The sequence below is a fragment of the Thalassophryne amazonica genome, chromosome 9 (genome assembly GCF_902500255.1).
Source record: "Thalassophryne amazonica chromosome 9, fThaAma1.1, whole genome shotgun sequence".
In the NCBI taxonomy this organism is placed as follows: Eukaryota; Metazoa; Chordata; class Actinopteri; order Batrachoidiformes; family Batrachoididae; genus Thalassophryne; species Thalassophryne amazonica.
In genome coordinates this window covers 60,220,697-60,245,040 of record NC_047111.1, presented here as the reverse complement: position 1 = coordinate 60,245,040, position 24,344 = coordinate 60,220,697, and the positions used below count along the sequence as shown (strand labels likewise).

Below are 24,344 nucleotides of genomic sequence, written 5' to 3'. Positions count from 1 at the left end.
CCTCTACACTAAGACATCTGAGTGCTGGATCGCAACACACAGAAATGCAGTAAATGGCCACAATATCTTGGCTGATACTTCTTCATCATAACTGATACTGGTTGTCTCCCTAAGTAACTCCTCATTTGACAGACATTCATTCCAGCATTATTCAAGGAACCGTCAAAGAGACCTGGTACCAAAGACATCCAGTCATTGACCTTGGATCACTGGTTACACCCAACTTTCACAGCCATACAGATAGACAGGAAGCAGCAATACTCCAAGGACAGACTCTTGTTCTCCTGCAAAGATACTGCAGTTGCCAAACACTTCTGTCTACCAACCTCATGACTCCATAAGCATTTCTCAGGTTACTTAAAGGCAGAGGACCCAGACACATGAATATTAACATATTGATAGTTTTTTATATGAAAGGTTTTCTCTGCACAAAGGCATCAGTTTCCCCTCAGCAGCTTTGTAATCCTCACTTGCCAACCCACGGCCAAACCCTACAGGAGAAACAAATGCTTTCAGATACACATATGTAAACTTCAAGCAAAGATCTCTGAAGTAACCATGATAATGTTATTCTCTGGCATCTGCCATAGATATATAACATTATATAGGGGCGTTAGACAGAGACACATTGAATTTATTAAAACACACCATGCATGTTGTCAATAGCAAGTATATGAAATATGAAAAGTCTTTATGTGGTTTTTCGGACATGGTGGACTTGGGACAGGAGGCTTAGGCTGGGGAGCACTTGGAGGAGGAAATTTTGGACCTGGGACAGGTCAGGGAGCTGGAGGTCAAGGAGCAGGCCGCAGCTATGTACCTGGAGGTCAGTGGTTTTCATTTGTTTGTATGATTCTGTACAATGTGACAATAAGTGCATTGTTCTGCTTGTACTGATTTTATTTTTTTGCATGAACGTTAACAAGGGTTTTCTAAGTTCTGATATCATATATGCATTACAAAGAAGGTACAGTTTAGAGCTACGGTGCAAACAGAAAGTATTCACAGCGCTTCACTTTTTCCACATTTTGCTATGTTACAGCTTTTTTACAAAATGGATTAAACTAATTTTTTTCCTCAAAATTCCACACACAATACCCCATAATGACAACGTGGAAAAAGGTTGGTTTGTTTTGCAATTTCATATATATATATATATGCAATTTCATATATATATATATATATATATATATATAGAGAGAGAGAGAGAGAGAGAGAGAGAGAGAGAGAGAGAGAGAGAGAGAGAGAGAGAGATAGGTAGATACGAAATTCACGTACAAACTAATATGGAGATCCTGGGTGTCATACTCTGGGTGTTTGACTCTGTGGGCAAGTACACCAGCCATGTAAATAACAGGCTAATTGCCTGCAGAAGGAGCATGTATAAATTCGCATCAATTGGAATTCAATACCCAGGTGTACATGTAAAATCATATTTATGGAAAGGTGTTTGTTGTCCCACAATGTTGTATGCTATGGATGCATCCCACTGTGTAGGTCTGATACTGCTTTATGAAGATCTGCCCAGGGTAGCATAATTAAAAATGTTATGGGTCTAAGTAAAAGGCACCATCATTCACATTTGTTAAACGCATTACAAATTCCTACAGTGATTGATGTTATAAGAAAGAATACATACAGCTTTTATCATAGAGCCTTGTCTATTAGATATCCTGTTCAACAAATCCAGTCTAGATTTCTTTCAAATTATTTTTTAAATGGTGAGATCATTAAGAACACACCACTTGATAAATTTATGTTGCAGGGCAATAAGCCATTGGATTGTTTTTATAACTTTAGGAAATTATCTTTTTGAACTTCGATATAATGGCACCACTGATTTCTTAAGATATCTCTTATTCCACGATACTTTTGTAAAACCATGGTCTGCTGAGTGTACTCATCAATTTACTCACTCTGTCATTTTAATTGTGTCATAGTTTTTACTTTGTGTTTTTATTGTTGCTTTTTACTCTTGTTTGTGTGGATGTTATATTCCCCAATTTTGGGGTTTTTAATAAAAAATAAAATAAAAAATAAAATATATATGTTTAAAAACAACTAAGAAATCACATGTACATAAGTATTCACAGTCTTTGCCATGAAGCTCATAATTGAGCTCAGGTGCATCCTGTTTCCACTGATCATCCTTGAGATGTTTCTACAGCTTAATTGGAGTCCACCTGGGGTAAATTCATATGATTGGACATGATTTGAAACGACACACACCTGTGTACATATAAGGTCCCACAGTTAGTGCATGTCAGAGCACAAACCAAGCATGAAGTCAAAGGAATTGTCTGTAGACCTCCGAGACAGGATTGTTTCGAGGCACAAATCTGGGGAAGGGTACAAAAACATTTCTTCTGCTTTGAAGGTCCCAATGAGCACATTGGCCTCCATCATCTGTAAATGGAAGAAGTCTGAATCCACCAGGACTCTTCCAAGAGCTGGCCGCCCGCTTAAACTGAGCAATTAGGGCAGAAGGGCCTTAGTCAGGGAGCTAGCTGGCCAAGAACCCGATGGTCACTCTGTTGAATCTCCAACATTCCTCTGTGGAGAGGGTTGTCCAGAAGGACAACCATCTCTGCAGCAATCCACCAATCAGACCTGTATGGTAGAGTGGCCAAACAGAAACCACTCCTTAGTTAAAGGCACATGGCAGTCCACCTGGAGCTTGCCAAAAAGCACCAGAAGGACTCAGACCACGAGAAACAAAATTCTCTGGTGTGATGAGACAAAGACTGAATGCTTGGTGTCATGTTTGGAGGAAACCACAGGCACCATCATGGCACCAGTGAAGCATGGTGGTGGCACCATCATGCTGATGTTTTTCAGCAGCAGGAACTGGGAAACTAGTCAGGATTGAGGGAAAGATGAATACAGCAATGTACAGAGACATCCTGGATGAAAACCTGCTCTAGAGTGCTCTTGACCTCAGACTGAGGCAACGGTTCATCTTTCATCAGGACAATGACCCTAATCACACAGCCAAGATATCAAAGGAGTAGCTTCATGACAACTCTGTGAATGTCCTCAAGTGGCCCAGCCAGAGTTCAGACCTGAATCCGATTGAACATCTCTGGAGAGATCTGAAAATGGCTGTGCACTGTTGCTCCCCATCCAACCTGATGGCACTTGAGAGGTACTGCAAAGAGGAATGGGTATGAGGTGTTGTGAGTAGAATTTTTAGGGTAAAAATTCATTTCCTCCATTTTGGAATAAGGCTGTAACATAACAAAATGTGGAAAAAGTGAAGCGCTGTAAATACTTTCTGGATGCACTGTATAACCTTACCAGTGTAATGGTAAACACAAAGAAAAATCCTCCAATAAGAATAACCTTTTAAAGTTTTAATTAAATGAATTACCATGATGGCTTACAACCTGTGTAAAACTACTGCATCATCTAAGTTTCCAAAAGCAGGCGTGCTTGCCAATTCCTTCCTCAGGTTTGGCTGTGCTAATATTTTAAGATAAACATATTATTTTAAACTTGGTGAAACTTTTTCAGTTTGTGTATCAGTGCTTTTTGAACATTTTGAACACATGTTAACAATACTGCAATAATTCAGAAAACCGTGATAATTTTGGTCACCGTTATTATAAAGTAAAATTTCCCTACCATTATACCTCTTGTACAGTTTTTTTAAATCTCCACAACAAAGCACTAGTTTTACAATATCTGAGCGATCAGATATCAGGCTTTGCTGAGGCCCATTTTAATGTGATTTTTGTTTTTAGATGCTTTGGTTTGTTATATTGATGTGACTGGTGGATGGAGAAGATTACTTTGTCAGCTACCTGCAGGTTTAACCAAGATTTCTCTTGTCCTAGTTGGCTATGGAGGTGGTTATGGACCTGGTGGTGGTGGCCAGTACCCCAAACCTCCTAAGTCAGGTAAATGCTATTCAGAAACCCAAATCAGGAAATGTTGGGACTCTATGGAAAATACACATTTTTTAAAAACCCACTGATATAAGAACCCAAGATATTTAATGTTTTGTGTGGTCAGCGTCATGTGTAAAATTCATAAAGGGCATGGGCAAGTTGAATATCCATGATATCTAATCTGTCAGATGGCACTGCATCAACAATGGCCCATCAATATGTGATGTAATCACATGGGCAAGGGATTATTGTGGTAAATCTTGGTCAAGCACTACACTCGAGAGTATACTACAAGAGTTATTCAGTCCAGATGCTTTTTCTGGTACCGTAAGCATGTGGATTGGACTATCACACAGTGGAAACCTGTATTATGGTCAGACAAAGCACTGTGTTCAAATTTCTTTTGGAAAAAAGCACACTTATGGTTATCAGCTACAAGTCCAAAAGCCAGGGTCTGTCATGGTATGGAGTTGTATCACTGCCCATGGCAAAGGTCATTTACTCTTCTGTGATGGCAGCATTAATTCAGAAAAGTACATAGACATTTTAGAGCAACATATGCTGCCTTCAAGATGACATTTTTTCCAAGGGAACCCACACAACAAAACAATGCAAAACCATATTCTGCACACATTACAAAGGCATTGTGAATTGTGAAATGAAAAATACAACACCACCCTCATACTATTGCGCACCTTAACACGTATTTGCAGTGGTGGGCACAGCTAACCGAAAAGTTAGCTTCGATAACCCATAATCTGCTAAATGAAAAGTTAAGTTTTATAACGCTAAACTGATAAACCGCTAAAAAACGTACTGGAAGTTACAGCTAACCACTAATTTTTAGTATTGACTCGGTACATTGTCAGCTACTGGTAAGCCAGTTTTGAGTTTAAGCACCGCAGGGGCTGCTGGGTAAATTCAAAGGCGATGACAAACACAAAACGAACACATGAAAAATAAATAAAAAATAAAACCCCAAACACTGTCATCGTCCTTATCAAAAGAAGCCAGAGTTTATCACTATCTCAATATGATATATTGTGGCAAGCTGCATGGAAGAACAAGCCAGAGCTTTTGCCTTTATGCACCCTACTGGCTGATGCAAAGAAGTGCTATTTATTTTTCAGACACAACAACACAGACAGTGGCAGAAGACATCAAACGCAAGGCACTTTTCACTCATGGTGACAACATAACTCTTAATCAAACTGACTACACGACATGAACTACAAAAACACAACAAATCTATAACACTAACAGCACTGCTAAACGAACATGAACCACAATAACAATAATAACAAAACCCAAACCTGAACTCCCATAATGCATTACAGCACAACAATTCACAGTTTTAGTAACCAGCCCTGCGATCGCTACAATATTTATAAACCATTAATGGAGCTGCATTCACAGACACAAAACAAATGCACGAAAAATAAATAAATAAAAAATAAAACCCCAAAAACGGTCATCGTCTATTAAAAGCAGTAAATCGCAATATTAATAGTCATGACTCACCCACGGTGCATTCAGTGCAATTGGTAAAATCTACACCTCATCCTTCGTGTTGAGCTTCCACACTGAAGAAAACTCAATAAGTTTTGTCTTTACATAAAAATACAGCAACAAGTATCTTTTCACTTAAAAAAGTAAAGATTTGCATGTACACACTGTCTTTAAAGCAGACACACTAACTGTCGATTTATATCCAAAAATCACCAGGCCAAGCAGAATTACATCCCATAGTGCTACCTTAATTGATAATATATTCAGCAATGATATTGAGAATAACACTGTGAGTGGATTATTAATCAATGACATTAGTGATCATCTACCAGTTTTCATCATTTATAATAGAAACCATCGGCGGAATCAGCCAGAGGAGAAAATAAAATACAGGCGAGTGTGGACAGAGGAAAACATGAACACACTAAAGAAGGATTTACAGGAGCAAAACTGGGAAAAGGTATACAGTGAAAGTGATGTTGATAGTGCATATGAAACTTTTTTACAAATATTTACATCATTATATGATAAAAATTGTCCAATTAAACAAGACTACAGAAAACGAAAAATCCAAGCTCGACCATGGATGATGAAAGGGTTACGAAATGCATGTAATAAGAAAAATACACTGTATAGAGAATTCATAAAACTAAAGACTAAAGAGGCAGAAAATAGATATAAGAAATACAAAAATAGATTAACTAATATTATACGGGTATGTAGGAAGGAATATTATAGTAACATATTATATAATAACAAAAACAATATTAAAGGAATATGGAATATATTAAATAGCATTATCAAAAATGGTAATAAAAAACAGAGTTACCCTCAGTATTTCATTGATAATAATGTCAAGAAGGAAAATAAGGATGAGGTAGTCAACGGTTTTAATAATTTTTTTGTAAATATTGGACCAAGCTTGGCAGAAAAAATTCCCGATTCCCAACCTGAGGATTGGGATAATAATCTCATAGAAAGAAATCCCTGTTCAATGTTCCTCACAGCAGTGGATGGAAAAGAAATTCTAGACATTGTGAATAATTGTAAATATAAAACATCTACCGATTTAAATGAAACTGATATGGTGGTGGTAAAACAGGTCATTGAATGGATTGTAGAACCATTAACATACATCTGTAACTTATCATTTCAAACCGGTAAATTTCCCAATCAAATGAAAATAGCTAAGGTTGTGCCGCTGTATAAGACTGGGGATAGACACCACTTCACAAATTATAGACCTGTTTCTTTGCTTCCACAATTTTCCAAATTATTAGAAAAGTTATTCAATAATAGATTAGACAAATTCATAAATAAACATAAATTACTTACTGATAGTCAATATGGATTCAGAGCACATAGTTCAACATCACTTGCATTAACAGAATCAGTTGAGGAGATTACAAACGCCATAGACCACAAATTACATTCAGTTGGAATATTTATAGACCTTAAAAAGGCTTTTGATACAATCAATCATGACATATTAATCAATAAACTTGAACAGTATGGGATTAGGGGGTTGGTGTTGCACTGGGTGAGAAGCTACTTAAGTAACAAAACAGTTTGTGAAGTTGGGGGAATATACATCATCGTGCTTGGACAATGCTTGTGGCGTCCCACAGGGGTCAGTATTGGGTCCAAAACTGTTTCTAATTTATATAAATGATATTGTCAATGTTTCCAAAATATTAAAATTAGTATTATTTGCAGATGACACAAGCATTTTTTGTTCAGGGGGGGATTTGCAGGAGTTACTGAGGAGGATCAATATAGAAATGGGAAAATTGAAAATATGGTTTGACAGAAACAAATTATCATTAAACTTAAGTAAAACAAAATACATATTATTTGGCTATTGTAATACAGACATACAGGTTCAGTTACAAGTCGAGGGGGTAAATATTGAAAGGGTACATGAAAATAAGTTTCTGGGGGTGATAATAGATGATAAGATAAACTGGAAGACTCATATAAAACATATACAAAGTAAACTGTCAAGAAGCATTTCAGTTCTAAACAAAGCGAAACATATTCTGGACCACAACTCACTCCACATTCTTTACTGCTCACTGGTTTTACCATATTTACAGTACTGTGCAGAGGTATGGGGTAATACTTATAAAGGTACAACACAATCACTATCAGTAATGCAGAAAAGAGCTATAAGAATTATTCATAATACTGGCTATAGAGATCATACAAATCCACCACTATTTTTACAATCCAGATTCTTAAAATTCACAGACTTGGTTCATTTTCAAACAGTACAAATCGTGTATAAAGCAATAAACAATTTACTTCCAGCAAATATTAAAAATATGTTTTTTAACAGATCAGGGGATTGCAGTCTGAGGGGGAAATTTAATTTAAAGCATCAGTGGGCACGAACAACATTAAAAGGTTTCTGTATTTCTGTCTGTGGGGTGAGGATGTGGAACAGATTGGGAGTGGGGCTCAAGCAATGTCCAAGCATGAACCAGTTCAAACAGTGGTACAAAAATATGTTTTTTTTCTAGGTATAGGGAGGAGGAAGGGAAATGAGGGTTAGGGTGTTTTTGTTTTTTGCTTCGGCTTGTAAATATATAGTATTTTGTATGTAAGTAGGTATGTGTAGGTGTATATTTATGTTTGTGTATATATATATATAGATATATATATAGATATAGATATTGGTTTAGGTGTGTAGGAATCTATGTGTATATGTGGCAAAGGGTATCACTGGTTGTGGGGAAGAAGGGGTAGGGAAAAATAAGCTGATGCTTCACCCTACCCCTTTTCGGACATGTTGGGTACACAGTAGGAACTTTTTTGTTGTTGTCTTCACTGATCTATCTTGTAATTGTTGTTGTATCAAATGTTCGAAATAAACAGTTTTCATTCATTCATTCATTCATTCATGCTACAGAACACCGGTGCTGTCACACTCTGAGAGCTCCCCGTCTTTTATGATGAAATAATGCTGAATTCATGTGGAAATTATTGTTGTATAAAAGCTTCAGCTATCAGTCACTGAGATAAATGATGACTGGAGTGCAGTTTTAAGCAGAAACGAGGTGATAATCTGTGAATTGCTGCTGAAGCTCTGAAATGACACATGCAGTGAAGGCAGGGTGAGCGTTCAGAAGTGGAGGTCTGAGCTCCTCACAGCAGCCTGACTGTCACAGACGCACAACAGACAGCAACTAACATGTATGATTTTAGGGTTTACAAACATTTTTGACCGTTAAATTTTACTCACTCTACTAGCAAAAAAAATGTTAGCGGACTAAAAGCTAGAGGAACAAAATTTAGCAGAAGATAATTTGTCTGCTAATTAGCGGTTAGCAGATAAGCGGCACTGTGCTAACCGCTGCGTATTTGTAGGAAGAAACGGATAAAACAACACCTAAAATGCTTCATTACTTGATAATACTTCAATACAAGAACATATTTTAAGTGTTGTGGGGAGAAACTGCATCATTACAAAGTGGTAAATGCTTGAGACTCCCAACATTTTTAGAATGTGTTGCATGGCTTAATTGCAGGAATGGATATATTAATAAATGAAATAATCTTCACCACAAAACATGAAATATCTTGGGTTCATACTGGCTGCAATTAAATAAAAGTCAAGGCAAATGTTAGAATCACTGCCATTTTGTGTGTTTGTGTGTTTGTGCGTGTGTGCGTGCGTTTGTGTGTGTGTGTGAGTGTGTGTGCGTGTTCTTTGCATTGTTCCCACGTTTTACTGATTTGGGGTTGTACAAATGCTTCAATGTTGCAATCATAAAAATATAACAGGATATTGTTTTCATACTGCAGGTCGGCCTGGAACATTGGCTGGAGGACGAACCGTTTATGGTCCTGGTGGTGCCAGAGGAGTTGGTCCTGGTGGAGCAGGCAGAGTAGGCCCTGGTGGTGCAGGGTTTGGTCCTGGTGGAGCAGGAGGAGTAGGGCCTGGTGGTGCAGGATTTGGTCCTAGTGGAGGAGGAGGAGTAGGGCCTGGAGGAGCAGGATTTGGTCCTGGTGGAGCAGGAGGAGTAGGGCCTGGAGGAGCAGGATTTGGTCCTGGTGGAGCAGGAGGAGTAGGGCCTAGTGGTGCAGGATTTGGTCCTAGTGGAGGAGGAGGAGTAGGGCCTGGAGGAGCAGGATTTGGTCGTGGTGGAGCAGGAGGAGTAGGGCCTGGTGGTGCAGGATTTGGTCTTGGTGGAGCAGGAGGAGTAGGGCCTGGTGGTGCAGGATTTGGTCCTAGTGAAGGAGGAGGAGTAGGGCCTGGAGGAGCAGGATTTGGTCCTGGTGGAGCAGGAGGAGTAGGGCCTGGAGGAGCAGGATTTGGTCCTAGTGAAGGAGGAGGAGTAGGGCCTGGAGGAGCAGGATTTGGTCCTGGTGGAGCAGGAGGAGTAGGGCCTGGAGGAGCAGGATTTGGTCCTAGTGGAGGAGGAGGAGTAGGGCCTGGAGGAGCAGGATTTGGTCCTAGTGGAGGAGGAGGAGTAGGGCCTGGAGGAGCAGGATTTGGTCCTGGTGGAGCAGGAGGAGTAGGGCCTGGAGGAGCAGGATTTGGTCCTGGTGGAGCAGGAGGAGTAGGGCCTGGTGGTGCAGGGTTTGGTCCTGGTGGAGCAGGAGGAGTAGGGCCTGGAGGAGCAGGATTTGGTCCTGCTGGCTCTGGAGGTGTCAGAACTGGAGACGTTGGTTTTGGTCGTGGGGTTGGTTTTGGTCCTGGAGGAGCTCCATTCCCAGGAGGAGGTACATCATTTGTATTTTTGTATGTGCATTATTAAACTGTATCTCACAAAATGCACACAGAACAAGAACCACAGCACACACAGAGAACAACTACTGTATAATGAAGGATTTGAGATTAAAGCATTGTATTAAACACATAGATTACAAAATTAAAATTCAGCATCCTGTAGTGTGATGCTTACAGCACACCTCACTTTATGGTTATTTTTATTTTTATTTAAAAATAACTCCATGCATTTCCAGATTGGAAAAAATATATCATTTGCGTATTTCAAGTTACTTCATATTTCATTTCCCTGTTTTAGCCCAAACAATGCCACAGACTGGTGCTACTGGTGGAGGGCCTGGAGGAAAAACTGCTGGTAAAGCATCAAAACAGGTGCCAGGTAATTCTAAAATACAACCACCCACCCACCCACACACACACACACACGCAATCACATGCACTAATAAGTTCACATTTCTGGATCATATTGTCAAAACCTTAATTTACATATGCTATTACATTATTAGGGATTGGAGTACCTGGACTCTATCAAGGTGGATTTGCACCAAGCCAAGGTATACTGTCGCATAAAGTAACAGTTTTTTTTTTTTTTAATAAAAGTTTATGTTAAAATTGTGAACAAAAAGAAAAAGAAAGAAAGCCTTGCTTTAATTTGAATAAAGTGCAGATCATGTTCTGTGGGCAGGTTTTGGAGGTCGTGGTGTTCTCCCTGGAGTAGCCACAGGATCTGGACTTGCTCCACAGTCTGGTGAGATATTGAGCTCTAAATCCATGAATCCTGACTGGAGAACAGTAAAGGTGTAAATGAATGTGGCAACTTTCGTAATTCGAGACACAAGCGTAACTGGTACAGTCTGTAAAATAAGGGTATGCCTAACTCAATATAATGTTAAGAGGACATTTCATTGCCAGTAAGACATCTAAAAGATGGAATACTTAACAAAATTATTATGACTTTAATTATGCTCTCCCTCCACTTGGCTTGTGTTATTAAAATACCTATATAATGCAGCAGCCTTAACACAACAATGTGGTTTTCTACTTCATTGTGAACCATCGTGTTCTATGTTCCCCCAAAAATAACAATTGTTACCTAATTCCATCCTAAAGGTTCTGGAGTTCTGGGCCAGGGGGGTGCTGGGCCAGGAGCAGGCAGTAAGTGTTATTAGACAACAAAGTCATTTTTGAAATGTATTATTTGAACATGTATATTAAACAAATGTATTTTCCAAAAGTAAATATTCCTTCCAGCCAGCGTTTCATGATTCTGCAGTATCTTATAAGATTATCTCTCCTCTCAGATGGTCGTGGAGGTTTTGGTGGACAGCAGTTGCCTGGGGTTTTTCGTGGTTACCCTCTCATATCACCCAAATCAGGTATGCCTCCATCTCAAAGCAGGAGACATAGTCATATGAAGTCAAAGATAAAGGAGGAAACAATTCCCAAAGCAAATAATTAACTTTTTTTTCCAGGTGTAGGAAAGTCAAAGAAATCAGCTAAAGCTGCAGCCAAATATGGTACAGACGCATGATTTAATAAAATTTACTTCAGAAAACATGACACAAACTAGCAGGCACTAGCAGTGTCTAATGTATGAGATTGTCCATGCTGGCACATTTGAGATAAGGATTTTATCTTCACAAGGTGGAGGACAAGGGCTTCCTGGTGGAGGATCAGTAGTTGCAACAGGATTAGGAGGTGGAGCCAGTATAGCAAGTGGGCCTGGAGCTGTGCCTGGATTTGGAACCACAAGTGGAACCGGAACTGGACCAGGAGTTGGGCCGGGAATAATACCCAGTACACCTGGTTTAGGCAAGTCTAAATTTAATCACACTTTAGGGCCCCTTCACACATAGTGCGAAGTTTGGTCGAAGTGCACATTTGTTTGTGCGCTGAACTGACAGGAGGTGTGTCCACCCACTGAAGCGACTGTGGAGATCTGTGGATCTGGACATCCCAGCTGGACACCACATACTGGGTTTGGATGGGCATGGACTAGCAACTGCCCACTATAACGCGCATGTGTCTGCTTGCTGTCATCATGTGGACATAAATAAAACCATATATCGCTGTGGCAATATATGCTGTGGGCTGCAGCATGCGTGCGCTCCTTCACTGTAGCCCATTACAGGCTGCCCCCAGGCTGAAACGGACCGTCAGATCAGAACACAGAGCGGGCAATCTGACTTTCATGGCACCCACGTGAGGTCTGTTCCATTTGACGTGTTGTCAGTTCTGGCGCGCCATTCACAAGAAACACGTGTCAGGCAGGACACGTGCGCGACCGGCAGATGTGTACATGAGAAGAGCAAACTGCTTCTCATTCATGTCATTTCATGATTGTATGTCTATGACCATGGGTCATCTACGGAGGAACAGACGGATCATATTTGCACTGCCGCTTGATAAGAGCGATTCAATATACGAGGTCTGTCAATAAAGTAATGGCCCTTTTTATTTTTTTCAAAAACTATATGGATTTCATTCATATGTTTTTACGTCAGACAAGCTTGAACCCTCGTGCGCATGCGTGAGTTTTTCCACGCCTGTCGGTGACGTCATTCGCCTGTGAGCACGCCTTGTGGAAGGAGTGGTCCCGCCCCCTCGTCGGATTTTCATTGTCTGGAAATGGCAGAATGATTTGGACTTTTTTTCCATCAGAATTTTTTCAGAAGCTGTTAGAGACTGGCACCTGGAAACCATTTGAAAAATTTATCTGGCTTTCGGTGAAAATTTTACGGGCTTCACAGAGAATAAGGACTGTTACTACAGCTTTAAGGACGGCTTTAAGGACGCTCGGCGCGCCGCGCTCCGAGCTGCGATGACGAGGCAGAAAACGCCAGATCATTTCTAAGCTGATGGCTCTGTGGATATGAGACCGTCGTGTGCACTTTCTTTGGTTATCACAAGAGCTGGACATCAGCCATTTTCCGTCAAATTTCACTTTTAACAAGAGATTTTGTCATGGAAAGCCGCGCTGAGGCTTCATGCATAATGACCCACAGACAACGGAACACCTCCGTTTCGGCGTGTCATGGGACAAGTTGGGACATGCCTATCTCGGCTTTCAGTGCTTACCAGTCCAGTAAGTATCAGAGAAATTGTGGAGAGCTGGGCATGTCCCAACTTGTCCCATGACATGCCGAAACAGAGGTGTTCCTTTGTCTCGCTGAAACAGCGAATCGGTCGTTACGCACAAAGCCTCCGCTTGGCTTTCCATGACAAAATCTCTTGTTAAAAGTGAAATCTGCCAGAAACTGGCTGATGTCCAGCTCTTGTGATAACCAGAGAAAGTGCACACGACAAAGCCAGATAAATTTTTCAAATGGTTTCCAGGTGCCAGTCTCTAACAGCTTCTGAAAAAATTCTGATGGAAAAAAAGTCCAAATCATTCCGCCATTTCCAGACAATGAAAATCCGACGAGGGGGCGGGACCACTCCTTCCACAAGACGTGCTCACAGGCGAATGACGTCACCGTCAGGCGTGGAAAAACTCACGCATGCGCACGAGGGTTCAAGCTTGTCTGACGTAAAAACATATGAATGAAATCCATATAGTTTTTGAAAAAAATAAAAAGGACCGTTACTTTATTGACAGACCTCGTAAAATATTGTGAATGTTGAAACATTCACCACTGCTGTCAGTGGTAAAGTTTTGGGCTGACAATCAGTAAAGTGCAGGTACAAATCCTGTGGGTGGTATGTTGTTTTTTTTTTATTCCACATTAGCAGCACGATGTGGTTCCTCAGGTACCAGCTAGTTTTTATGTTTTATTTATTCCACATCAGTGGCGCGATGTGGTTCCACAAGTACCAGCTGGTTTTTATGTTTTATTTATTTCACATCAGTGGGGTGATGTGGTTCCACAAGTATCAACTGGCTTTTATGTTTTATTTATTCCACATGAGCGGCGCGATGTGGTTCCTCATGTACCAGCTGGTTTTTATGTTTTATTTATTCCACATCAGTGGCGCGATGTGGTTCCACAAGTACCAACTGGCTTTTATGTTTTATTTATTCCACATCAGTGGCGCGATGTGGTTCCACAGGTACCAGCTGGTTTTTATGTTTTATTTATTCCACATGAGCGGCGCGATGTGGTTCCTCATGTACCAGCTAGTTTTTATGTTTTATTTATTCCACATCAGTGGCGTGATGTGGTTCCACAAGTTGTTTTATTTATTCCACATGAGCGGCGCGATGTGGTTCCACAGGTACCAGCTGGTTTTTATGTTTTATTTATTCCACGTGAGCGGCGCGGTGTGGTTCCACAGGTACCTGCTGTTTTTTTTTTTTGTTTTTTTTTATTCCACATGAGCGGCGCGGTGTGGTTCCACAGGTACCAGCTGGTTTTTATGTTTTATTTATTCCACATGAGCGGCGCGATGTGGTTCCTCATGTACCAGCTGGTTTTTATGTTTTATTTATTCCACATCAGTGGCGTGATGTGGTTCCACAAGTTGTTTTATTTATTCCACATGAGCGGCGCGATGTGGTTCCACAGGTACCAGCTGGTTTTTATGTTTTATTTATTCCACGTGAGCGGCGCGATGTGGTTCCACAGGTACCTGCTGTTTTTTTTTTGTTTTTTTTTATTCCACATGAGCGGCGCGGTGTGGTTCCACAGGTACCAGCTGGTTTTTATGTTTTATTTATTCCACATGAGCGGCGCGATGTGGTTCCACAGGTACCAGCTGTTTTTTATGTTTTATTTATTCCACATGAGCGGCGCGATGTGGTTCCACAGGTACCAGCTGGTTTTTATGTTTTATTTATTCCACATGAGCGGCGCGATGTGGTTCCTCATGTACCAGCTGGTTTTTATGTTTTATTTATTCCACATCAGTGGCGTGATGTGGTTCCACAAGTTGTTTTATTTATTCCACATGAGCGGCGCGATGTGGTTCCACAGGTACCAGCTGGTTTTTATGTTTTATTTATTCCACGTGAGCGGCGCGATGTGGTTCCACAGGTACCTGCTGTTTTTTTTTGTTTTTTGTTTTTTATTCCACATGAGCGGCGCGGTGTGGTTCCACAGGTACCAGCTGGTTTTTATGTTTTATTTATTCCACATGAGCGGCGCGATATGGTTCCACAGGTACCAGCTGTTTTTTATGTTTTATTTATTCCATATGAGCGGCGCGATGTGGTTCCACAGGTACCAGCTGTTTTTTTTATGTTTTATTTATTCCACATGAGCGGCGCGATGTGGTTCCACAGGTACCAGCTGGTTTTTATGTTTTATTTATTCCACGTGAGCGGCGCGGTGTGGTTCCACAGGTACCAGCTGTTTTTTTTTGTTGTTTTATTTATTCCACATGAGCGGCGCGATGTGGTTCCACAGGTACCTGCTGGTTTTTATGTTTTATTTATTCCACATGAGTGGCGCGATGTGGTTCCACAGGTACCAGTTGGTTTTATGTTTTATTTATTCCACATGAGCGGCGCGGTGTGGTTCCACAGGTACCAGCTGTTTTTTTTGTTTTATTTATTCCACATTAGTGGCGCGATGTTGTGCACCTCGCATTGTGTTCCTCCCGAAAGACACTGTCGCGTGCACGAACCCTCACGCCTGCCCGTCCGCGCAATGTTCTGCTGTCCAACTTTCGAGCAGAAATAAACATGTTGACAGCTGGTACCAAAAAAAACCCCCAAAAAACAAAAACAATTTTGGTTTCTCCTCCATGGCAACTGTACAGGGGATTAATTTTCTAACATCTTAGTTTATGATGTTTTAAGCCATAAAGTTTGGTATAATTGGTTGCTTTGAATAACAGGGGCTCAGCCAAGTGTCTCTGCTCTTGTAGCATCTGACCGTAACTCAGTGTCCACTCAGTCCGGCTGCTAGCTGTTTGTGGAGGCTGTGCCTGTTTTGTTTGGAGTATTTTATTACAAACACCTGGAATAATATGGCTTGTTGTGTGGTGAAACATTCTAACGGATCTTCCAAGACCTCCCTGTTGCAACATTCACGCTGAGTGAAATTTTTGTGGTATTTAATGCTGTATGCTAACGGCCTTAGCACTTTTAGCAGCTGTGGGTAGCCTGATCTGTTAGGCCCTGTTAATGCATGATTACTGAGAAAATGGGTGTCTGATAAGTTTTATTGTTCACACTAAAGCAAATCTTTAGGAGAACCAAAACAGAAAACTGAATCTGCCCTAAGACTGAAAAATACCCCCTGTTGCACTATCACTGCATGCAAGTGTAAAAAGGTGTTGTAGATTTACCAATTTATCACTGAAACACACTTAAAAATCCTTTAACTACTCCAGGTCAGGCAGGTGGTGCAGGCACTGGTGGAGACCTTGGAAGTCAAGGCGCTGGAGGTGGCTTTGGCACAGGTGTAGGGCCTACCTTTGGGACTGGGTCAAGTGTGCCAGGTGGAGGCTATGGTATTGGTCCAGGTGGTGCTGGCACTGGGCCTGGAGGAGTTGGCACTGGTAGAAATGGGTATGCACCAGATGGAGCTGGATCTGGGTTACAAGGAGCAGGAGCAGGAGCTGGAGGTAATTATGGGTAAATTATTACATATGGGCTTCATTCATATACAGTGAGGAAAATAAGTATTTGAACACCCAGCTATTGTGCAAGTTCTCCCATTAGAAATCATGGAGGGGTCAAAATTTTGCCAAAATCTCACAATACATGACCTCATCCATCCTCCCTTCAATACGGTGCAGTCGTCCTGTCCCCTTTGCAGAAGAGCACCCCCAGAGTATGATGTTTCCACCCCCATGCTTCACGGTTGGGATGGTTTTCTTGGGGTTGTTCTCATCCTCTAAACATGGTAAGTGGAGTTGATTCCAAAAAGCTCTATTCTGGTCTCATCTGACCACATGACCTTCTCCCATGCCTCCTTTGAATCATCCAGATGGTCACTGGTGAACTTCAAATGGGCCTGGACATGTGCTGGCTTGAGCAGGGGGACCTTGCTGCCCTGCAGGATTTTAAACCATGACAGCATCATGTGTTACTAATCTAATCTTTGTGGCTGTGGTCCCAGGTCTCTTCAGGTCATTGACCAGGTCCTCCTGTGTAGTTCTGAGCTTTCTCAGAATCATCCTTAGCCATCAAAGTGAGATCTTGCATGGAATCCCAGACCGAGGGAGATTAACAGTCATCTTGTGTTTCTTCCACTTTCTAATAAATAATCATAACAGTTGTTGTCTTCTACCAAGCTTCTTGCCTGTTGTCCTGTAGTCCATCCCAGCCTTGTGCAGGTCTACAGTTTTGTCCCTGGTGTCCTTAGACAGCTCTTTGGTCTGGGCTATGGCGGACATGTTGGAGTGTGATTGATTGAGTGTGTGAACAGGTGTCTTTTATCAAATCAAAATCAAATCAATTTTATTTATATAGCGCCAAATCACAACAAAACAGTTGCCCCAAGGCGCTTTATATTGTAAGGCAAAGCCATACAATAATTACGGAAAAACCCCAACGGTCAAAACGACCCCCTGTGAGCAAGCACTTGGCGAGAGTGGGAAGGAAAAACTCCCTTTTAACAGGAAGAAACCTCCAGCAGAACCAGGCTCAGGGAGGGGTATATACAAGTAACAAGTTCAAACAGGTGCAATTAATACAGGTAAAGAGTGCAGAATAAGCTTCTTAAAGAAAAATTAACAGGTCTGTGTGAGCCAGAATTCTTGCTGGTTGGTAGGGGTTCAAATACTTATTTGCAGCAGTAACATACAAATAAATTATTAAAAAATCGTACATTGTGATTTCCGGATTTTTTTTTTTTTTTAGATTATGTCTCTCACAGTGGACATGCACCTATGATGAAAATTTCAGACCCCTCCATGATTTCTAAGTGGGAGAACTTGCAAAACCGCAGGGTGTTCAAATACTTATTTTCCTCACTGTATGTGTGTGTGTGTGTGTGTGTGTATGTATATATATATATATAAAATGTATAATAAAGTGTAATGCACTGTAAGGAATGTATGAGGTTGTTGCATCAAAAGGCATAATGTGTCAATTATGAAATGGTCTTGCCACTAATGAGATTTGTATTTCAGGGTATGATGCCAGTGCCAAAGCCCGTAATTATGGTAATCACTACAAAAATCAAAAACTATATGAAATTGTTGCATTGTTAAAGCAGTTAAATACTTAATCCTGAAAACATCAGCCAACAACAACAAAAATCTGTTGTCCTCCTAACAGGTATGCTGAGTGGCACTTTCGGAGGACCCGGAGCAGGAATCGGAGGAATTGGGCTTGGTGGTGCTGGAACTGGCTATGGACCAATTGGGGGAGTTGGACCTGGTGGGGCTGGTACAGGCTATGGACCAGGTGGGGGAGGTGGACCTGGTGGGGCTGGTACAGGTTATGGACCAGGTGTAGGAGTTGGGCCTGGTGGGGCTGGTACAAGCTATGGACCAGGTGGGGGAGTTGGACCTGGTGGGGCTGGTACAGGTTATGGACCAGGTGTAGGAGTTGGGCCTAGTGGGGTTGGTACAGGTTATGGACCAGGTGTAGGAGTTGGGCCTGGTGGGGCTGGTACAGGCTATGGACCAGGTGGGGGAGTTGGGCCTAGTAGGGCTGGCAAAGGTTATGGACCAGGTGTAGGAGTTGGGCCTGGTGGGACTGGTACAGGCTATGGGCCAGGCGGGGGAGTTGGGCCTAGTGGGGCTGGTACAGGTTATGGGCCAGGTGGGGGAGTTGGGCCTAGTGAGGCTGGTACAGGTTATGTACCAGGTGTAGGAGTTCAGCCTAGTGGGGCTGGTACAGGCTATGGACCAAGTGGGGGAGTTGGGCCTAGTGGGGCTGATACAGGTTATGGGCCAGGTGGGGGAGTTGGGCCTAGTGGGGCTGGTACAGGCTATGGACCAGGTGTAGGAGTTGGACCAGGTGGAGCTGGTACAGGCTATGGACCAGGTGGGGGAGTTGGACCTGGTGGGGCTGGCTCTATACCTGGAGGTAGGTTTAATGACTAGGATAAGAGATTAAATATGCAAATTAAAATAAGAAGACATTTTAGAATACAGCACCATAATAGAACTTGTGTTTACAATTTCAGGTTATGCCAGTGCCAAGGCTCGTAAATATGGTGAGAAGAATTGTGATGTCATGATACAGTTTATATACGAGGGCTGTCCATAAAGTATAGGTCCTTTTAATTTTTTTCAAAAACTATATGGATTTCATTCATATGTTTTTATGTCAGACATGCTTGAACCCTCGTGCGCATGCGTGAGTTTTTCCACGCCTGTCGGTGACGTCATTCGCCTGTGAGCACTCCTTGTGGGAGGAGTCGTCCAGCCCCTCGTCGGAATTCCTTTGTCTGAGAAGTTGCTGAGAGACTGGCACTTTGTTTGATCAAAATTTTTTCTAAACCTGTGAGACACATCGAAGTGGACATGGTTCGAAAAATTAAGCTGGTTTTCAGTGAAAATTTTAACGGCTGATGAGAGATTTTGAGGTGACACTGTCGCTTTAAGGACTTCCCACAGTGCGAGACGTCGCGCAGCGCTCTCAGGCGGCGTCATCAGCCTGTTTCAAGCTTAAAACCTCCACATTTCAGGCTCTATTGATCCAGGACGTCGTGAGAGAACAGAGAAGTTTCAGAAGAAGTCGGTTTCAGCATTTTATCCGGATATTCCACTGTTAAAGGAGATTTTTTTAATGAAAGACGTGCGGGCGGATTGCAGCGTCGGCTCGCAGCCGCCGCGACGCTCCGCCACAGGAAAAACACCTCTGCTGGAAGCCTTAAGGACAAGTTGGAAATGTCCAGCTGTTAAACAATTTCTCATATACTCACTCCACTGAAAGCCATCAAAAGCCGCCTGGATTTTACAAATGGTTATCAACACGGAGGTATTTTTCCTGTGCCGCCGCACCGCGCCGGCTGCGTCCCGACGCGCGGACCCGTCCGCACGTCTTTCATTAAAAAAATCTCCTTTAACAGTGGAATATCCGGATAAAATGCTGAAACCGACTTCTTCTGAAACTTCTCTGTTCTCTCACGACGTCCTGGATCAATAGAGCCTGAAATGTGGAGGTTTTAAGCTTGAAACAGGCTGATGACGGCGCCTGAGAGCGCTGAGCGACGTCTCGCACCGTGGGAAGTCCTTAAAGCGACAGTGTCACCTCAAAATCTCTCATCAGCCGTTAAAATTTTCACTGAAAACCAGCTTAATTTTTCGAACCATGTCCACTTCGATGTGTCTCACAGGTTTAGAAAAAATTTTGATCAAACAAAGCGCCAGTCTCTCAGCAACTTCTCAGACAAAGGAATTCCGACGAGGGGCTGGACGACTCCTCCCACAAGGAGTGCTCACAGGCGAATGACGTCACCGACAGGCGTGGAAAACACACGCATGCGCACGAGGGTTCAAGCATGTCTGACATAAAAACATATGAATGAAATCCATATAGTTTTTGAAAAAAATAAAAAGGACCTATACTTTATGGACAGACCTCGTATATATATTCTAGCTGCAAAGTATTTTGAAAAACACTGTATAATCGTATTGAATGGAAATTAGTGCATTTTTTAAAAAAAGGAAATAAAAATGAATCACTTGTCAAACATAATTAAATTATAATCAGGCTCTTTCAGAGGACATATGGATATTTATTGAAGTCATGCATAGTTAAGTTTAGAGACAAATAATTTGACACATTTTAGTAAAGTGGTATGACGACCGTAAGAGCTATGGCAATCTGACATTTGACCCCAGTGACCTTGACCTTCACTCAAATTATTGAACTGCGGCTGACCTTTCCAGGGCAACTCTCAAATGCGCCTGTTTGCCACATTTTGTCTGCACTGGGTTGAAAACTAAATTCCTTGACTTTGACATTTGCCAACATGTATTTTTTAAAGGGCGATTTCAGGGTCAAGCTCCCTTGACATACCAACATTGGGAGAAATCAGAAAAAGGAAACAGCCAGTTAGGCCACATGACTGGTCTTGCCTGGGAAATTCCAGAATGCATTTCCATATGTACTCCAAGTATGGTGCGAAATAAAGTGATTGTGCATTCAGCTGCTCCCGTTGTGTACATGATCACCACAGCAGATATAATCAGATCCACAGTGGTGTTTGACACAAGTTTTATGCCGGCTGTCCTTTCTGATGTAACTCCAGTTTTACCTGGAGAGACACACACAGCCCCTGGTCTTCTGAAGAGGTCTCCCATCCAAGTACTAACCAGGACCCACACTGCGTAGCTTCTGAGATCTCATGGAATCAGGCTCACACAGCAGACTGCATCCAATGGTAAAAATCGGATTGAAAAACTTAAATTTTGACAATTGACTCCGATGTCTTCCTTCCTCCACACGTCTGTCTCAATGTGCCAAAAAAGTGCTGATGTCCACGTGTTCTGCAGTTTCTCTGGTAGTCAGACGACGTCCCGGATCAACACAGCGTTCAGTTTGGAAATGAACGGCACATTCCACTGTTACAGGAGTTTTTGTCATGGAAAGAGGAGCGGAAGAATTTGCGCATTGGGACAAAGCCACATGGCGCAAAGCAATGCCGTGATGAAGCCTCACAGGACATGTTCTGGCATGTCCAGCTCATCCACAATTTCTCGGATAGTCACACGACTGAAAAGCCACCGAAAGCCGTCTGAAAGCCGTCCTGTGAGACCAACATGGAGGTGCTTTTGTCTTGCGTCATTTGCGGCTCTGTGGCGCATTCCTCCGCTCCTCTTTCCATGACAAAAACTCCTGTAACAGTGGAATGTGCCGAAAAAGTGCTGACGTCCACGTCTTCTGCCATTTCTGTGGTAGTCACACGATGTCCCGGATCAACACAGCCTTCACTTTGGAAATGATCTGGTTGTTTCAGCGGGGTGTCAGCCTGTCGATCGGCGCTTGGAGTGTGGTGTGCTCTCAGCCGCTGTGGGCGGTTTTTAAACCGACTGTAATACTCCTTAATCTGTGTGATCCTCATAAAATTGTCCCTGAAAGCCATCTGAATTTTCCGAATGGTGTCCACCTGGAGGTCTCTCACAGTTTCTGGAAAAATTTGATGCAGCGAAGCTCCAAATCCTTCAGACATTTTACTCACAATAAAAATCCAATGAGGGGGGTGGACCAGTGCTCACACAAAGCCTGCTCACAGGCGAATGACGCAACCGACAGGCGTGAAAAAACTCACGCATGTGCACGAAGGTTCAAGCTTGGCTGATGCAATCACACGTGATTCAAATCCATATGGTTTTTGCAAAAAATAAAAAGGTCGGATAGTTTTCTAACAGACCTCGTATGTGTGCCAAGTTTGGCGGACATCAAAGTTATTCTTCTTTGTCTTTCAGCTGTTCCTGTTAGGGGTCGCCACAGCAGATCAATCGTTTCCATCTCACCCTGTCCTCTGTATCTTCCTCTGTCACACCAACCACCTGCATGTCCTCTCTCAGCACATCCATGAACCTCCTCTTTGGTCTCCCTCTTTTCCTCCTGCCTGGTGGATCCATCCTCAGCATCCTTCTCCCTATATACCCTGGGTCCCTCCTCTGCACATGTCCAAACCATTTCAATCTCGCCTCTCTGACTTTGTCTCCAAACCGTCCCACCTGAGCTGTCTCTCTGATATGTTCATTCCTAATCTTCTTCATTCTTGTCACTCCCAAAGAGAATCTCAATATCTTCAGCTCTGCCACCTCCAGCTCTGCCTCCTGTCTTTTTGTTAGTGCCACCATCTCTAAACCATACAACATAGCTGGTCTCACTACTGTTTTGTAAACTTTCCCCTTCACTCTTGCTGATATTCTTCGGTCACAAATCACTCCTGCCACCTTTCTCCACCCACTCCACCCTGCCTGCACTCTCTTCTTCACCTCTCTACCACACTCTCCATAACTTTGAACAGTTGACCCCAAATATTTAAACTCATCTACTTTCACCACTTCTACTCCTTGTAACTGCACTATTCCACTGGGCTCCCTCTCATTCACACACATGTACTCAGTCTTGCTTCTACTGACTTTCATTCCCCTTCTCTCCAAAGCATATCTCCACTTCTCCAGACTAGACTCAACTTGCTCTCTACTCTCACTACAGATCACAATGTCATCTGCAAACATCATAGTCCATGGGGACTCCTGTCTGATCTCATCCGTCAACTTGTCCATCACCACTGCAAACAAGAAAGGACTCAGAGCTGATCCTTGGTGTAATCCCACCTGCACCTTGAATGAGTCTGTCATTCCGACTGCGCATCTCACCGCTGTCACACTATTCTTGTACATGTCCTGCACTACCCTAACATACTTCTCTGCCACTCCAGACTTCCTCATACAATACCACAGCTCTTCTCTTGGCACTCTATCATAAGCTTTTTCTAAGTCCACAAACACACAATGTAACTCTTTCTGTCCTTCTCTGTACTTTTCCAACAGTATTCTCAGAGCAAACATTGCATCTGTAGTGCTCTTTCTCGGCATGAAACCATATTGCTGCTCACAGATCTTCACCTGTTTTCTAAGCCTAGCTTCTACTACTCTTTCCCATAACTTCATGCTGTGGCTGATCAGCTTTATGCCTCTGTAGTTATTGCAGCTCTGCACATCACCCTTGTTCTTGAAAATAGGAACCAGCACACTTCGTCTCCACTCCTCAGGCATCCTCTCACTTTCCAAGATTTTATTAAACAATCTGGTTAGAAACTCTACTGCCATCTCTCCTAGACATTTCCATGCCTCCACTGGAATGTCATCTGGACCAACTGCCTTTCCACTCTTCATCCTCTTCATAGCAGCCCTCACTTCTTCCTTGCTAATCTCTTGTACTTCCTGATTTACTCTCACCACATCATCCAGCCTTTTCTCTTGCTCATTTTCTTTATTCATCAGCTCTTCAAAATATTCCCTCCACCTTCTCAACACACACTCCTCACTTGTCAGCACATTACCATGTGCATCTTTTACCACCCTAACCTGCTGCACATCCTTTCCAGCTCTGTCCCTTTGTCTGGCCAATCGGTACAAGTCCTTTTCTCCTTCCTTACTATTCAACTTCTTGTACAGCTCGCAATGTGCCTTTTCCTTTGCTTTTGCCACTTCTCTTTTCGCCTTACGCCGCATCTCCTTGTACTCCTGTCTACTTTCTTCATCTCTCCGACTATCCCAAAACTTTTTCGCCAACCTCTTTCTCCTTATGCTTTCCTGGACCTCTTCATTCGACCACCAAGTCTCCTTGTCTTCCTTCCACTGTCCAGATGTCATACCCAGTACTGCCATAGCTGTCTCCC

The 24,344-nt window shown here is 42.4% G+C and overlaps 1 protein-coding gene across 1 annotated transcript in view; it reads left to right on the top strand.

The window, feature by feature from the left end:
• Window positions 1-693: 693 nt before the first annotated feature.
• Window positions 694-24,344, top strand: part of elnb (elastin b) — a 60,645-nt gene continuing 36,994 nt past the window's right edge. Inside the window, exons 1-14 of the mRNA XM_034179060.1 lie at window positions 694-826; window positions 3,837-3,899; window positions 9,207-10,127; window positions 10,433-10,513; window positions 10,641-10,688; window positions 10,820-10,882; window positions 11,245-11,289; window positions 11,436-11,510; window positions 11,607-11,651; window positions 11,779-11,946; window positions 16,411-16,644; window positions 18,157-18,189; window positions 18,305-19,060; window positions 19,161-19,190. Coding sequence (XP_034034951.1) covers window positions 694-826; window positions 3,837-3,899; window positions 9,207-10,127; window positions 10,433-10,513; window positions 10,641-10,688; window positions 10,820-10,882; window positions 11,245-11,289; window positions 11,436-11,510; window positions 11,607-11,651; window positions 11,779-11,946; window positions 16,411-16,644; window positions 18,157-18,189; window positions 18,305-19,060; window positions 19,161-19,190 — 2,695 coding nt within the window. The remainder of the gene's footprint in view (window positions 827-3,836; window positions 3,900-9,206; window positions 10,128-10,432; window positions 10,514-10,640; window positions 10,689-10,819; window positions 10,883-11,244; window positions 11,290-11,435; window positions 11,511-11,606; window positions 11,652-11,778; window positions 11,947-16,410; window positions 16,645-18,156; window positions 18,190-18,304; window positions 19,061-19,160; window positions 19,191-24,344) is intronic.